Source organism: Chiloscyllium plagiosum, chromosome 11 (assembly GCF_004010195.1).
Source record: "Chiloscyllium plagiosum isolate BGI_BamShark_2017 chromosome 11, ASM401019v2, whole genome shotgun sequence".
Taxonomy (NCBI): Eukaryota; Metazoa; Chordata; class Chondrichthyes; order Orectolobiformes; family Hemiscylliidae; genus Chiloscyllium; species Chiloscyllium plagiosum.
The window spans coordinates 57,933,352-57,948,856 of record NC_057720.1 but is presented as its reverse complement, the minus strand read 5'-3'; the positions used below and the strand labels follow the sequence as shown (position 1 = coordinate 57,948,856).

At 39.9% G+C, this 15,505-nt stretch overlaps 1 protein-coding gene across 1 annotated transcript in view; it reads left to right on the top strand.

Moving 5' to 3' along the window:
• The window catches only part of raver2 (ribonucleoprotein, PTB-binding 2), a 107,301-nt gene that overhangs the window by 47,193 nt on the left and 44,603 nt on the right, over positions 1–15,505 (top strand). Inside the window, exons 8-9 of the mRNA XM_043699444.1 lie at positions 9,917–10,025; positions 11,974–12,254. Of these exons, the coding sequence (XP_043555379.1) occupies positions 9,917–10,025; positions 11,974–12,254 (390 nt within the window). The remainder of the gene's footprint in view (positions 1–9,916; positions 10,026–11,973; positions 12,255–15,505) is intronic.

Below are 15,505 nucleotides of genomic sequence, written 5' to 3'. Positions count from 1 at the left end.
TAGGTCCAGATGGATTCCACATCTGGAGGTCTTTGGGAATTATTAATAAGATTAGTGTTAATTTTCCTAAATTTCTCAGATTCAGGAAAGGTTCCATCTGACTGGAAAATAGCAATGTAACACTCCTATTCAAGGAGGGAGGAAGGCAGAAAAAGAAAACTTCAGGCCAGTTAGCTTGATGTCTGTCATGGGGAAAATATTGGAGTTGATCGATTTAAAAAGATTATAGCTGTATACTGAGTAGGACCTCATTAGGAAATGTCAGCATGGTTTCATCAAAGGAAAACCAAAAGAACTGCAGATGTTGTAAATCAGAGACATAAAATAGAAATTGCTGGAAAAGCTCAGCAAGTCTGGCAGCATCTGTGGAGAGCAGTGAGAGTTAATGTTTTGGGTTGAGTAGCCCTCCTTCAGAGCATAAAAGGAAACCCATTTAAACAACTTATTAGAGTTCTTTGTGGGAGTAAAGTGCTTGAGAGTACAGGAATGCCTGTTGATCTACTATTCTTGAACTTCCATAAGGTATTTGGTAAGGTACCGTATGTGATGATGCTGCTCCTTTAACAAGGTTAAGTTGACCTTGGTTTTTTTTTCAGGAGGTTGTAAAGTCACAGGTTTCAAAATGTCTGGGATGCGATGTACTAGTAGCTTTTAAATATAAAAAAAACACTTGTACAATGAAAGAGGAGTGGCTAGTTCTCCCAGCTCAGCTTTTCTCTGGTTTGGTTTGGGTTTTAGCAGTGCTGTTCTGAACAAGCAGTCAGGTTTGTTTTGAGGCTGCTGGACAAAGAAACTGTTACGTGGAAGAAGGTGTTCCATGTTGAATGTCTCGGCCATCTCTCTGACATCTCTCCTGTAAGACCCTGTGTTGATTTGATCTTTTTTGCCAAGGGATTTTTATGGGGTCTGTTGCAAGTTTTTGGAATAGCATCGTTAAGTTGGGATAATCTGGATTTTCTGATAGGTGGTTGTTCTATTTTTTAAAATTTCTGTTTCATTCAGTAATCTTGCAAATAAATTCTGTTTTGTTTAAAACTGTGGTTGGGCCAGCTGCATCTCCTGGAATATCCACTATACACCTGTTTAGAACAAAAAAAGTTAGGGTCTGGGCTACTTTCTTGAAGTGTTTGTGGGGTCTGGCCTGATCCATAACACACACTAAAGGTTATTACGGAAAATAAATGCTCACGGTGTAGGGGATAACATGGAGGAAAGTAGAAAGCGCAGAAATGAGTCTTTGTTTGATTAGTAGGATGTGATTAGTGGAGTTCCACAGGGGTCTCTGCTAGGCCTTCAACTTTGCACAGTTTACATCAGTGACTTAGATGAGAGTGAATGCATGGTATCCCATCTTACATTGCTACTACTCACGCCCCTCAGTACTGCTGCCACACCCCGTTCCCTCAAAAAAGAGGGCAATGAGATAAGTTGCAGTATAACATTGTTGGCTGCCAATAGAATAAACATAGGAAATGGGCATTGAGAAGACTTCAAAGAGGCTGAAACTATGTTGTACTGAGTTAAATGTGTGGGCAAGAATATGGCAGATAGTGTTTAATGTTTGGACATGAGATTTTCCTTTAGTAAGGTAAGTATGAAAAGGTGTTTTCAGAAGATCCTTGACAAGTCTATACTCAGATTACTGTCTTGATCATCCTGGCTGAAGAATATATCTAGAGAGGAGGGGTGCTGCTAAGATTTTTAGGTTTGTTTTGTGCGCTGATTCTTGCAGAACACCACTGGTCACAGATTTTTAGTCAGGAAATCACTCTTTCACCACTACTGTATGCCCAAGTTACTCGTATGACTAAGCCAGTTCAATATCCAGCTCACTGTGGATCCCATGTGACTTCAATTTTTGATAATTTTCTCAATGTAGGATCCATTTGTTGCATTTCTATTAAAGAAGATAGACTAAGCCTGCTGGCCTTGTTCTTTGTTCTGTTAAATATTTGAAAAATCAAAAATGAATTTTGAAGTCATCTCTTTTTCACAGGCTATTCCTGTCTTCCTTTCTAAATCTGTAGGCCTGGGACATAGGTACAACACAGTAAAGAAACACTCCATGAAAGTTCCTCCTGTAGCATATCATTTTTACTTCGTGGTTGTTTCACCACATTTGGTAAGGCCAATGTTTTTGAACCAACCGGGTCATTTAGCAAGATAGTATCAGTTCCTTTTATAAAGATTTGTTGCACAGCTCACTGCAATTTCTCAATTCTCAAGTCTCTCTTTAATTCAACTCTACATAATGGTATGTAACCTTCCTGCGCACCTGCAATTCATGAAATGATAAAATGTAGGCTGTTCGACTTCTCGAGTCTGTCCTGCCTTTGTGAGATTATGGCTGATCTGATAATCCTCAACTCCACCATGCCCCCACCCTTGATTTCCCTTCCTGATTAAAAATCTGTTTCCCAGCCTTGAATAGTCTAAGCAAGCCAGCCTTGACAGCACTTTGTGGAAAAGAATTTCACAGATCCACCAACCACTGGAAGAAAGTTCTCCTCATCTGTCTTACATGGGCCACTTCTTACTCTAAGATGATCCCTGAACTAGCTCCTCAGAGGCTGGTATCCTATTACTAAATCACCTTTATTTACATGAGCATAATATTTGTCACTGGTCTGGCTTCCTCAGAGCCAGCTCTGAGAGCAGAACTGTTGACTCTGTTTATGTCTGTCAGCCAGGGTTCCCTGATAGGGACTGTTAACCTGGTCCAGTTAGGGAACTCATTCTATAAGGTCCACCTCGCTGACCTTGTTATGATCACTACACCTCTCCCTATCTACGTCTGGGGAAGTAGGCATGTTCGTGTAGCCTCTCCTGGGGTGCTTTTGCATCAGATCCAGTTACTTAAACTCCGCCTGAGATACAGGTGGTGTGTACTGGATATAATCCACCTCTTAAGCCCAGAGCAGCTCAGAAAAAAAAATCACCTTCAGGCTGTAAAGGTTCAGTGGTTAGCACTGCTGTCTCACAGCGGCAGGGATCCGGATTCGATTCCTGCCTCGGGCGACTGTGTGGAGTTTGCACATTCTCCCCGTGTCTGTGTGAGTTTCCTCCGGGTGTTCCGGTTTCCTCCCACAATACAAAGATGTGCAGGTTAGGTGAATTGGCTGTGCTAAATTGCCCATAGTGTGAGGTACATTAGTCAGGAGTAAATGTAGGGGAATGGGTCTGGGTGGTTTACTCTTCGGAGGGTCAGTGTGGACTTGTTGGACCGAAAGGCCTGTTTCCACACTCTAGGGAATCTAATAGAACGAAGAGGGAAAACGTTTCTGGCTATTCTCAGAGGCAGGGTATGTTTTACTCCTGCCTCATTTGAGAGTTTGCAGCTTTCATGGTCCACATGCTTGTTTAGGGCTGCATCACTGTATGTCGGGGGACCTGACCTCGTGCTGACCGTGCCCCTTACCAATGCAGGGCCATTTCTGTGATTTTGGTACCAAACGTCATCCCCTGAAGTAAACTTACAGCAAACAAAAACAAGTTAATTACCAAAGGATTAAAGAAATAAAATCATATGCTTAGAAATCCCTTGACATAAGGAGCAAAACAAAAATTCAACCTGTTCCCCAACAATATCTTCTACAGGTAACTAGTTTTGAGAAGATTTGTAGCTCGGGTTAAGGTTCCGGATGTTGGTTTGCTCGCTGAGCTGGAAGGTATGTTTTCAGACATTTCATCACCATACTAGGTAACATTAGTGAGCATCTGGATGAAGCACTGGTGGCATAGTTCGCTTTCTATTTGTGTTTAGGTTTCCTTGGATTGGTGATGTCATTTCCTGTGGTGAGGTCATTTTCCGTTCTTGTCATGGGGTAGTAAATGGGATCCAAGTCAGCATATTGTTGATAGAGTTCCGATTGGAATGCCATGCTTCTAGGAATTCTCGTGCGTGTTTCTGTTTGGCTTGTCCGAGGGTGGATGTGTTGTCCAGTCGAAGTGGTGTCCTTCCTCACCTGTATTTAAGGATACTATTGAGAGTGGGTCCTGTTACCTAGTATGGTGACAAAACATCTGAAAATGATCCTCCCAGCTCAGCGAGCAAACCTACATCCAGATTTTCTACAGATACTCGATCCTGGAGAACTATCACAATCTCAACTATTCTTAATTTCTGACATGACTGACTCCAATTCTCCTTGAATTGTTGAGGCTTTTGAGTCTTCCTCCCAAATCTGGTGACTTGAACATCTTTTTAGCTCTGACAACTTGAAAACTTCTGTGCAAACTCTCAACTTCAAGACTTCACAGATTGGAACCCTTCTGGTTAAGTTACTGTTGTCCTAAATTGAGAACTTAGTTTTCTTCTAGCAGAAGAATCTCTAATTGAATTCCTAATTATTCAAAACTGAAGAAAAACTATCTGAGTTACTTCTGGTCTCTCTTGTCTTTGAGCCATGAATTTAATACTGTAAACTTTTCATCAATTAACTTTGCATCCTGCTAGGTACTGAACTAAATTACATACTTTCTTGGATATTATGTCTTCAGGTCACTGTTCCAAATGTCCTACAGAACATTTTTAGGTTAAAAAATTACCATTTACAGAACTAAAGTGAAATCCATAGCATGAAGCCAAAAAGCTATGCATGCTGGAGATCTGAAACCGAAACAGTGCTGGCGAACTCAGCAGGTCTAGCAGCAAATGTAGAGGAAAAAAACACTCTCTTTATTCACTTATTCAATCTGAATACTTTGAGAAATTATGAAGGCATAAAGTACAAATTGGCTGAGGTGGATTGGCGAGTATATTAAAGTACATAAGACAATGGATAGTCCTTAAATAACTATTTCATGGCTTTCAGCAATTATGCGTTCCTCCATGGTACAAAAACTCAGTCAACAGTGGCTGACAATGGAGGTTAAGGACTATAAGATTAAAAGACAAGGCGGAGAAATTTGACAGAAATAGAAGTTAATCTGAAGATTGGGAGATTTTTAAAGAATATAGCAAAGTAGAATCGAGCAACAGATGAGGAAAGAGAATAGAATATGAGTGCAATATAGCAAAAGCATGATTGTAAAAGCTTCTATAGGTGCATTAGTTTTAGCCAAACATTACGTTTTTTAATGTTGATCCATTAGAAAGTATTAGGAGAATTGCAACATGGCAGATTAGCTAAATAATTATTACGTCTGATTTACTGAGGATTGTACAAGAAATCTCCCAGACTCAGAAATCCAAGTTACTGTGGAGAATGAGAAGTTGAAGGAAATAAAATTAAGATTGTGTACTGGACAAATAACGAGGCTGAAAGCTGACCAGTCCCCTGGATGTGATACTTTGCATCCCAGAGTATTAAAAGTAGTAACTGTAAAGATAGTTAACATGCAGGTAAACATCTTTCAAACTTGAAAGATTCTTTGATTGGAAGCTAGCAAATGTCACCCCACTTTTTAAGGAGGGGGTGAGAGAAAATGAGCTACAGCCATGCTAGCCTTGCATCAGTAGTAGAGAAAATGCTAAATTCTTATGAAGAATGAATAAATATCAATGGTTTTGATGTGGGGGTTAATATAATAATTTCAGGCGTGTGATTGATGCAAAAGTAGATAGAAATATTTTGTCAGGAAGATGCAGAGCAGCTATTGGAGGATTTAGGTAGGCTTTATAAGAGGGAGAGAACATGACAGATGGAATATCATGTGGAAAAATGAAAGGTTGTCCATTTGGAAGGAGTAATAGATATGGAGACTATTTCTTAAGTGATAAGAGGATAGAAATTGTAGATGTATAAAGGGACCTAAGTGTCCTTGTCAATAAGTCATTGAAGGCTAACTTGTACATGGTACAAGCTATTAGAAAGGTTAATGGAATGTTAGCTTTATCGCAAGAGAATTTGATTGGAATAGCAAAGTCTTCATTTGTATTGAAGCTTGGTTCGACAGCACTTTATGTAGTTTTGGTCTCCTTATCTCAGGAAAAGTATTGCTGCACTCCCTCTTTGGCCAAATTCATCAGGTTTGTTTTTAGGATGGCAGGATTAAGGGAGAGAGTAGGTCAGGCTGCATTGTCTAGAAATTCAAAGAATCCGAAGTGATCTTTTTAAAGCCTGCAAAGTATTTGAAAGGATTGACAAAGATGAACTGTGATGGTTGGGCAATAAATGTTGCAATCGCATGAATGAATTTTGAGATTTCCCCTATGGTTAGAAAGTCTACAAGTTGGGGAATTCAATTTGGGACCCACGTGTGAAGAAATCTTTGGACTCAGGTTTGTGAATCTTTGGAAATCTCTCCTTCTGTAAAATGTACGCCATAAGCATTCTTTGCTTTTTAAGATGCTCCTTCCACCATCTACCCAAATATCATCTTGGAGTCAAATCTTGTTTAATAGCACTACTATACACTACTCCCTAGGTGTGCTTTACTGCCTTGATGGTGTTACAGAAATGCAAATTACTCTGCGATCTTGTCAGAGATTTATGCATCCTCGTTAATATATGAAAACATTAAACAAAATGTCCGCAAATCAGAGGAAGTATTTGACTAGATAGGTTCAAGAGGGAGGTATTAAAGTGGGGCTTTAAAGAAAGATGTGGCAAAGTTTGGGAAGGGAATTCCAGGTCTTGGACCCTAGATGTCTATAAACACTACTCCAATGTTGGATTGAATTAGTGGGAAATACAAAGGATACCTTTGTTAAGGTCACAGTTTGTAGAAATTTAAAAAGAATAGTTACAGGTACAGAAAGGATATTTGAGGTTTTGATCATGAATGTAAACTTTAAAATTTGTAGAGCAGCAGAATGGTGAGAAAAGAAACTGGACGTTATCTTTGCATTCCATAATGATCTTTGAAAAGGAAGAATGGCTTGAGTGTTTGATTTCGTCCAAGCACATCTGGCAATAGTAGCTAAACTAAGTGTTCATCATAAATGTTTAAATCCCTTGAAATTTGGGAGGTTAATATTGGGCCCTTTTGAGGGAGCAGGCAATTTGGGGTAAGAGTGGCTTTACTTGGCTATTATGATCTCACGGACATCTACTACAAACCAACCGACTCCCACAGCTACCTGGACTACACCTCCTCCCATCCTGCCCCCTGTAAAAACGCCATCCCATTCTCCCAACTCCTTCGTCTCCGCCGCATCTGCTCCCAGGAGGACCAGTACAAAATACGTACAACACAGATGGCCACCTTCTTCAAGGACCGCAATTTCCCCCCCGACGTGGCCGACGATGCCCTCCACCGCATCTCTTCCACTTCCCAATCCTCCGCCCTTGAACCCCGCCCCTCCAACCGCCACCAGGACAGAACCCCACTGGTCCTCACCTACCACCCCACCAATCTCCATGTACAGCGCATCATCCGCCGTCACTTCCGCCACCTCCAAACAGACCCCAGCACCAAGGATATATTTCCCTCCCCTCCCCTATCAGCTGTCCGTAGAGACCACTCCCTCCGCGACTCCCTTGTCAGATCCACACCCCCCACCGACCCAACCACCACTCCCGGCACCTTCCCTTGCAACCGCAGGAGGTGCAACACTTGCGCCCACACCTCCCCCCTCACTCCTCTCCAAGGCCCAAAAGGAAACTCCCATATCCGCCACAGATTCACCTGCACCTCCACCCACATCATCTACTGCATCCGCTGCAGCCGGTGTGGCCTCCTCTATATTGGGGAGACAGGCCGCCTACTTGCGGAGCGATTCAGGGAGCACCTCTGGGCCACCCGGACGAACCAACCCAACCAACCTGTGGCACAGCATTTCAACTCCCCCTCCCACTCCACCGAGGATATGCAGGTCATTGGACTCATCCACCGCCAAACCACAACAACCCGACGGTCGGAGGAGGAGCGTCTTATCTTCCGACTGGCCCCTCCCCCCAGTCCCTCCTCCCTATCTTTTATCTTAGCCTGCTGGACCAACTTTCCTCATTCCTGAAGAAGGGCTAATGCCCGAAACGTCGATTCTCCTCTTCCCTAGATGCTGCCTGACCTGCTGCGCTTTTCCAGCAACACATTTCCATCTCTCATTATGATCTCAGTTGAGTGTAATACAAGACCAGCTAGACCCAGAGTGAAACCTGATTTAGACGATAGGTTGTATTTTTGCAATTTGTTTGCTATGGTTATCATTCATTGAGCATATACACATGGGGATGTAAAGTCACTTTAAACAAAAGAACATCAATTATTGCACAAAAATGTGGAGAGAAGAATTCAGAGCTATATATCAGACAGTTTGGAAGTATTTATAAACAGTGAAAAGGATTCAGCCGGTTTTCACCAGCAATACACGTTACAGACATGTAGCCCCAATGAAACCTCACCCCTTGCTTCCCTCTTTAATTTCTTGCTCAACTGACAAGTAAGTTACAAGCATTTCTTCCTGATGATTTTCTACCTTTTCATTGAATATGATCCTGTCATTCATTCCCTGAGACAAAGGCGCGCACTAACTTTCTCACTGAACTCTACATTAAAAAGTTCAGTCTTATCTAGTTTCTGTAAAAGCTATGAAACTGCGAAACAGCTGATATGGATATTTTCTTCTAAATGGCAATTGCCTTTGGCCTCTGGTTGGTTTTAATTACTCAGCTTGGTAAACACTTGAACAGTTATGTTACCAAATGCTTGCTTTTGTCATTTAGCTTAAGTTACAAGATACCTTGAAAATGTTGTTTGACCCACTGCTAAAAAATGATTCTCCTTCTCCTTATAAAAGAACAAGTCATGGACACAGAACTAAGAACTTTAGAATTCTGTATTTTACAGACAGGTATATTGGCAGCACAGATGGATGTGAAAATTTAATTAAGGAGAATAATCATTGCAGAACTACTGTGGCAAATTTTGTTTCAAAGGTTAAACCACTGGGTGCAAGAGATTTTGATCCTGGAGCAGCAACTGAAGTGACCTCTCTTGCAAGTGTAATGTGAACAAACTGAGATTAATGGTAATTATCAGAGGTTACCTTCTCTGTGATTTCATAAATGAGGTTGTTGAGAGAATTAGCTCATTTCCCGATGAAGGGCTTGTGCCCAAAGCATTGGTTGTCCTGCTCCTCAGTTGCTACCTGACCAGCTGTGCTTTTCCAGCACCACACTCTTCGACTGTTGAGAGAATGAACTCATTTAGAAGTCATTAAACCTGTGTGACGCAGCTGGATTTTAAAGTCTAGTTTAAAAGGTTAAAATATTCTGCATCAAAAGCAGTTTGGCTTTAAATGGCTTTGCTGGAGTCAGCAGTTTATTGAATACTGACCTGTAGCCCCAGCACATTGTTCATTGCAGAAAACAAAAATTGTTTTGCAATGTGAATTTAAACAAAATTGAATTCCAATGTAGAGTGGTCTGTACTTTGTGGATCTGGGTGCAGCAAGCAAGTTTTGCTTTAACAGTAGTGTTTGCATGATAACTAATCCCCCATGAACAGGTGAAGAATGAGAAGAAAAGATCACAAATGTGTAGGAGAAATTGAGCTGAACCAAGTGGAAGGTACTTGATCCACTGGCACATGGTAATTATCAAAATTGCACTCTACTAAGAGTGCTGCAAGTGAACTTTATATCCAAGAGTAATGCAGTCACTTGCAGTACCTGGTAATAACCGATGTAATGACCAGATGTGCCTGTAACTGGTAGTGATCATACAGTTTTGCTGACAATAATACTGTTACTAGACAGAATCCATTGCTTAACTGAACTGAGAGCTTCAGTCAGTATTTTGACTTCACATGACAGAACCAGCTGATATTTGAACCAAAAGAGATGAGACCAAGGACTCGGAGTCTGTGTTTTAGGGTTATCCAATGGGGCAATATTTCTAAACCACTGTGAAGATTGGCTCTTGGAAGGTATCCATGCTGTCCTTAAAGGGAGAAGCAGGATACATAATGGAGCAAGAGAAATTATTTAAGAGAAAATCTGATATATTTCTTCTAACATTTTTATTTCCAGAAGCCTGGTTTGCTTGGCGACCCATCTGTTTTACTTCAAACTGCTTTGGGCCGAGGGCCAACTGCAATGATGAACCCTGGGAAAGGAATTTTGGCTGACTCACCAAAGGGTAAATTCAGAAGCTTCCAAACAGTGCAGCTGTAAAACTACCTTGAACCAAAGAGAAAGCTGTTTGAGTGATGAATGAAATGAGTAATGCAAGGGCTCAAATTAGACATACAACAAATCGTTACTGAGTTGCAGTGCCCATGACTATTGTCAAGGCAACCAATAAATAGTGAGAGTCTGAGAAATATCGGTGTGCCAGCAAATGGCAGATATGCTGACGTAATAGTCATTGTATGGAAAATGACTACACAAGTATGATGAAGCCAATCTCAGATTCTAAATTCCCTTTTTGTGAGAGTTTGCATTTCAATCAGTAACAGTCCTCTTGGCTTCTGACTGTGAGCATATTTAATGAATTGGGGCAGCCAGAAGTGCTCCTACCGATTTTGCTATTTAAAATGAAATTTGTATTATTGCCAATTTTGTGGAATAAATTGTTAACTTTTTTTCAGGTATTCCATGACAGTAGCAAGAGCTTATTTAGCTCTCCTACAGAATGTCCAAACAATTGGTTGTAATGAAATTAAACAGTTTTAAGAAGATTTTTTAAATATGTGGTAAAGCTGGAGTACAAATACAATTAATAGCTCAACTTAAATGAGACACAGGAGCATTATGGTATTGAGACATAAGGACTTGTTGCAATGGGAGCTCAAAAGTTTGGTCAAAGAACTAAGTTTGTAAGTGTCATAGAGAAAGGTAAGGTGGAATGTTGTAAAGAAGTCTGGGCCATCGGTGAGGGTGCAATTAAAATTAGGAATATGTTGTAATTAGAGTGCACTTATCAGTTTGTCCTTCATTTTATTTAGGTACTTTAGAAAATAAGTTACCAACATATACATATATCTAATCAAATTAAATTAAATATATTTTAATTCCAATATTTGGAAGCTTTGAGGAGTAAATCCTTCCAATTGTTGCTGTATGGAACTGCATGATTAGACAGGTGGGGTTGGAATGCAAGTTCGATCTTTGACTGCAGGTATAAAATGTAAAACGTCATCTGATTTTTATTGGATATGATTTATATGCTTTTAATCAGCGATGGTGTGATCCCAACTGATACTGTACAATTCAGATTCCAGATTGAAACTTGGCTTGATAGCTGTTAGGTTTACCCAAAGCACAGCACTGGTGCAATACATAAAAATACTTTATGTATCATAACAAAAAAAAAATCTCTTGTACAGTGTTTGTGCCAGAGTTCCTATCTCTAATACCTCACTAGGATCAAAAAGCTTATGAAATTTTCATGCAGACTGGAATTGGAGCTTCTTTCTGGAGGTATTATATACCAAGCTTAAATGTACTCTGCTTTTCAGTAAGCTCTTAGAGATTTTATCCCAACAGTTTTGGTCTGGGACTAATCCTTTACTCTGTTACCTAATGCAGTATGTGTTATTCTTCCTCAGAAGCACTGGCCTGTACAAACTTCCTTCTGTAAGCTTTGCCAAAACCTAATTGTACAACTTAAAAAACCTCCCTCTCTGAGCTATGGGTGTCTTCCTTGAGCTTAAAAAGGGCAAGTTCCAGTCATCTGTAACAAACTTGACACCCTGTTATTTACTTGAAGGTGAACAAAAATCCATTAATTTGAAAACTCTCCTTCAAATATTGCTTTAAAGAAATCATGACTACAGAAATATTTATAAATTATTAACTTCAGGCACACTGAAAACCTACTAACTCAAACCAAAAAATCTAATTTGCAGTATATGATGTTGAAGAAAATATAGTGTGCTTAAAATGTCATAATGATAGTTCCTGGGGAGGTATTGTGCACTGAATCTAACTTGTACCTGAATTGGGAGTGCCTTTGATGGAGAAAGAAAGTCTTCCCTAAAATACAAAAAAGATGAGCACATATTTAGGATAGTTGTATATAATTGTTTTAAAATGCAAAACTAAATTATTTTTCTGCTACTATTTGTATCTGTTTTTTGACACAGGTCTTCCAGTTCCTGCATTGCCTGTTGAATTCACTAAAGTGGGCACTCAGCCACTGGTGGGGACCTTATCATTTCAGTCCAATCAGAAACTCCTGGGACAAAATACAAATGAGCATAAATCAATGTTGGAAAAGCCAAATGTAGTCATTGGGCCATCTCCAGTTTCTGCTTCAATGACTCAGGCACATCTTCAAGGAATTCCTAATTCATTTCTGAGCAGCTTGACCAGTCAGCAAAAAGCACAAACCCAGCCTAAAGTGTCAATGAGTAATGCTGTTTGGGTAAGTAATATTGAGGCACTTCCTCCTTTGTTACATTCTTCCCACCATTTCTTTTACTATTTACACCGTGCACCTGCTATCTAACGCACTTGAGTGCACATATTAATATTGTTTGCCTTAGAGTGTGGAAGCAGTTACATCGGGTTGTATTTCTTCAGGATATGGTATTTCATAGTGAATTATTAGATTGTAGAATAGTTGATCTTGTGTGGCACTGTTTAAAGACCACTAATGATTTGTACTCGTTCCCAAAGGTATTTTTGATTCTTTTAATAGTTTTTACTTTACCACCATCAATTTTAAACTTCCATCAATTGAGTTTATTATCTGAGACTTGATCCCTTTTTCAAAAAAGGAAATATACTGACTTTTTGGTGACCATAGTGATCATCTGACTTGTTTGAGATGAGTTGAGATGAGTCTGAAATGAAATTAAAAGGGAACTGTGTGTCAGTCAGACATTAAGAAACAAAACAAATTGCTGGAAAATCTCCAGAGATTTGTGGGTTTGGAGAGAAATCAGAGTTAATGTTTCTCGTCCAATGACCCTTCAAAACTGGAGGTGGTGGGAAAAGTCTAAGCCAGATGCAATCGTTGAGGAATGTAATATAGCTGTGGAAGTGAGTTTTGGTAAATACCTGTCAAACACCAGAAGTGACAATGAAATTTATAAACGGTGAACAAGAAAAAAGATTGGAATGAAATCCTGTCAGAGAGCGAGCAGAACTTTAAGGTGGGCATGCCTGGAAGAGATGTGGCAGTGAATTAAACATTGTACAAAAAATCGAAAGAACTGTGGATGCTGGAAATCTGAAATGAAAGCAAATAGCTGGAAAATCTCAGCAGGTCTGGCAGTGTTAATAGAGAGAAGTCAGAGTTGATGTTTTGGGTCCATTGACCCTTCTGCAGAATTGGAGAAGAAACATTAAGCACTCATCCCTGTTTCTGAATTACACCTTTTTGGGAAGTTAAATTACTGGGTTGAAAGCCATTTGCAATTTATTGAGCTTGGAAAGAAAATTACTTTAGATCTGGAAATACACAAATAAACTTTATTTCAGAAAAACAGCTTTGGGGCAGGTAAAAGAGAGAACATGGTTTGGTAATGGCAAAGACCAAAAGACCGTCTTCCTCTATTTCCCCAATCCCATGGCATCCTGACCAGACGTACCCAGAATCTGAGTGGCTTAAGCAACTGCTTTTGGCAGTATGGACACTTAAAATTGAGGCTTCCTACAAAAATATTTTTGAGGTGATTCTCCTTGAGTTTAGAACCTGAATACCCTTTTCAATTCAGAAATATGTCGTGGATCAGGGAATAGAAGGGTGCAGACAGGTAGTTCTTCTGGGTCACGACAAAGAGTTAACACCAACTTAAACTCAGAAAATCTCTCAAAAAGGGAGAGATAAGGGTGAGGTAAATGCTCCTGCCACAAGCTGGAGAAAAAAGGTAAGGCAGGCAGAGAAATTAAAACTGTCTCCCAATCATTAAAAGTGATTTGGATGAGAAACCACCCCAGTTACTGCTGTTGCAAGATGACAGTGTGTGTAATCAAAACTTTATTTCTAGCAGAAATTTGAGCTGAAAAGCTAGTGTTTATAGTGTTAAAGGTCAGTATCTGCTGAGCATGATTGTTGACGAGGATAGCAATTAGGAGTTTACACTAAAATTAATGGTGATCACTGACTGCTGTAAACAGCCAGAGAGTGTACTCTGCATTCTGGTAAATTATTGGGTGCTCACCATACCTACTAATGGGTGAAATAAAAGATTTTCCACCTGAATGTAAGTTAAATTTGGCATGTTGACAAACTTACTCTTGGAAAGAGTATGTGGTGCCACTGGTGGTTAAAGTTTACTTCAAATAAATGTGTTACAGATCTTGTCTCACTCTGGCCTGTGCTAGCATTAAGTATTTTATTGGAGGATGATTTAATTGGCAGTAGGATGTTACTGTCAAATAGAAAATGACATTCTAGCGGACCTGGGGAGGGTGGAGAGAGCCGGGGCAGAAAGGTCAGGAACAAATGAGGTTCAGAAGTCAAACACACTTATGCAAAACCCCTAAGGTTTGGAGTGGCTCAGAAAGGGTCACCAAATTGAACAGGGCTGAAATCTAGTCAGCAAGATCCGAATGGGTCGAAGTAGGGTACTGGTTGTGAAATAAGGCAAGGAAAGGCCAGTGACGATGACAAAAGTTGACAGGACAGAGTCAGAAGTTTGCCTAAGGATGAACCCCCCCCCCCCTCATAAAATTGCAGGTAAACCAGTGGAATTCTCCGGCAGACCAGCTGTATGTGAAGCTGAAGTGGAAGAACTGCATGTGAGTAAAGAAAAAAGCAAACAACCACCTGATGGCAGTAGATTTCCAGCTAAAGTGGAATAGGTTCGGTTCCCAATATGAAGAGTAAGAGGAACATAACCTGCAGTAGAGACCACAAGTGCAGTTAAAAACTTATATACTGGGGTTTCAAAGGAAGAATATTAAGCTTTAAACTTTGACCAGTCACTCAGACACTTGTAAGTTTGATAAGAGAGATGTGAGGATGCATGTTTAGATGTTGTACAGGATGCAAACATTGTATTACCTCCCATCGACCTTGTAGAAATCAAATTTGTAAAAATGCTTGAATCAGTTCTCTGGATGATAGAATTGGGTGGTGTAAAGTTGAAACTCAGGTGGCATGGAAGAAGGCTGACTTCCATCCACAAAGCAGATTTTGAACTCTGGTTAGGATGCAGAAAGTGAATATTATCCCAATGTATGTTTTACCCCAACTGCGTTGTTGGTTCATATTGAATAGAATGCTCACGATAAAGGAATGTCAGATTGTAACAATTAAACTGCCCAAACTTACTGTTGGGCAAAATTGGAATAAATTGACCTTTTCTTCATTTTGCCTGAATCAAAGTCTGTCCAAAACACACACCTTATAAAATTTTGTAAACAACTATGTCAGCATCCAAGTTTGCACACACAAATGGTCATTTGAGCAAGGTACTTGAGTCACTTGGCATTTTGTGAGAAATTTATCTGAAGCAAGAGGTAGCTCGGGAAGAAGCAGAATAGTTTTATCACAGTTTTAGAAACCTGACTCTTAAGAATATCTCCAATTTTTTAAATCCAGGAACAATAATTGTAAGGAAAACCAGAAGGAAGTCACTGATTGTAAAACTATTCTAGTCTATATTCTCAAATAGATGATTGGCAGAGGAAAAATGTATGGTTGTTCAAGTCTCCTTTTCTCCA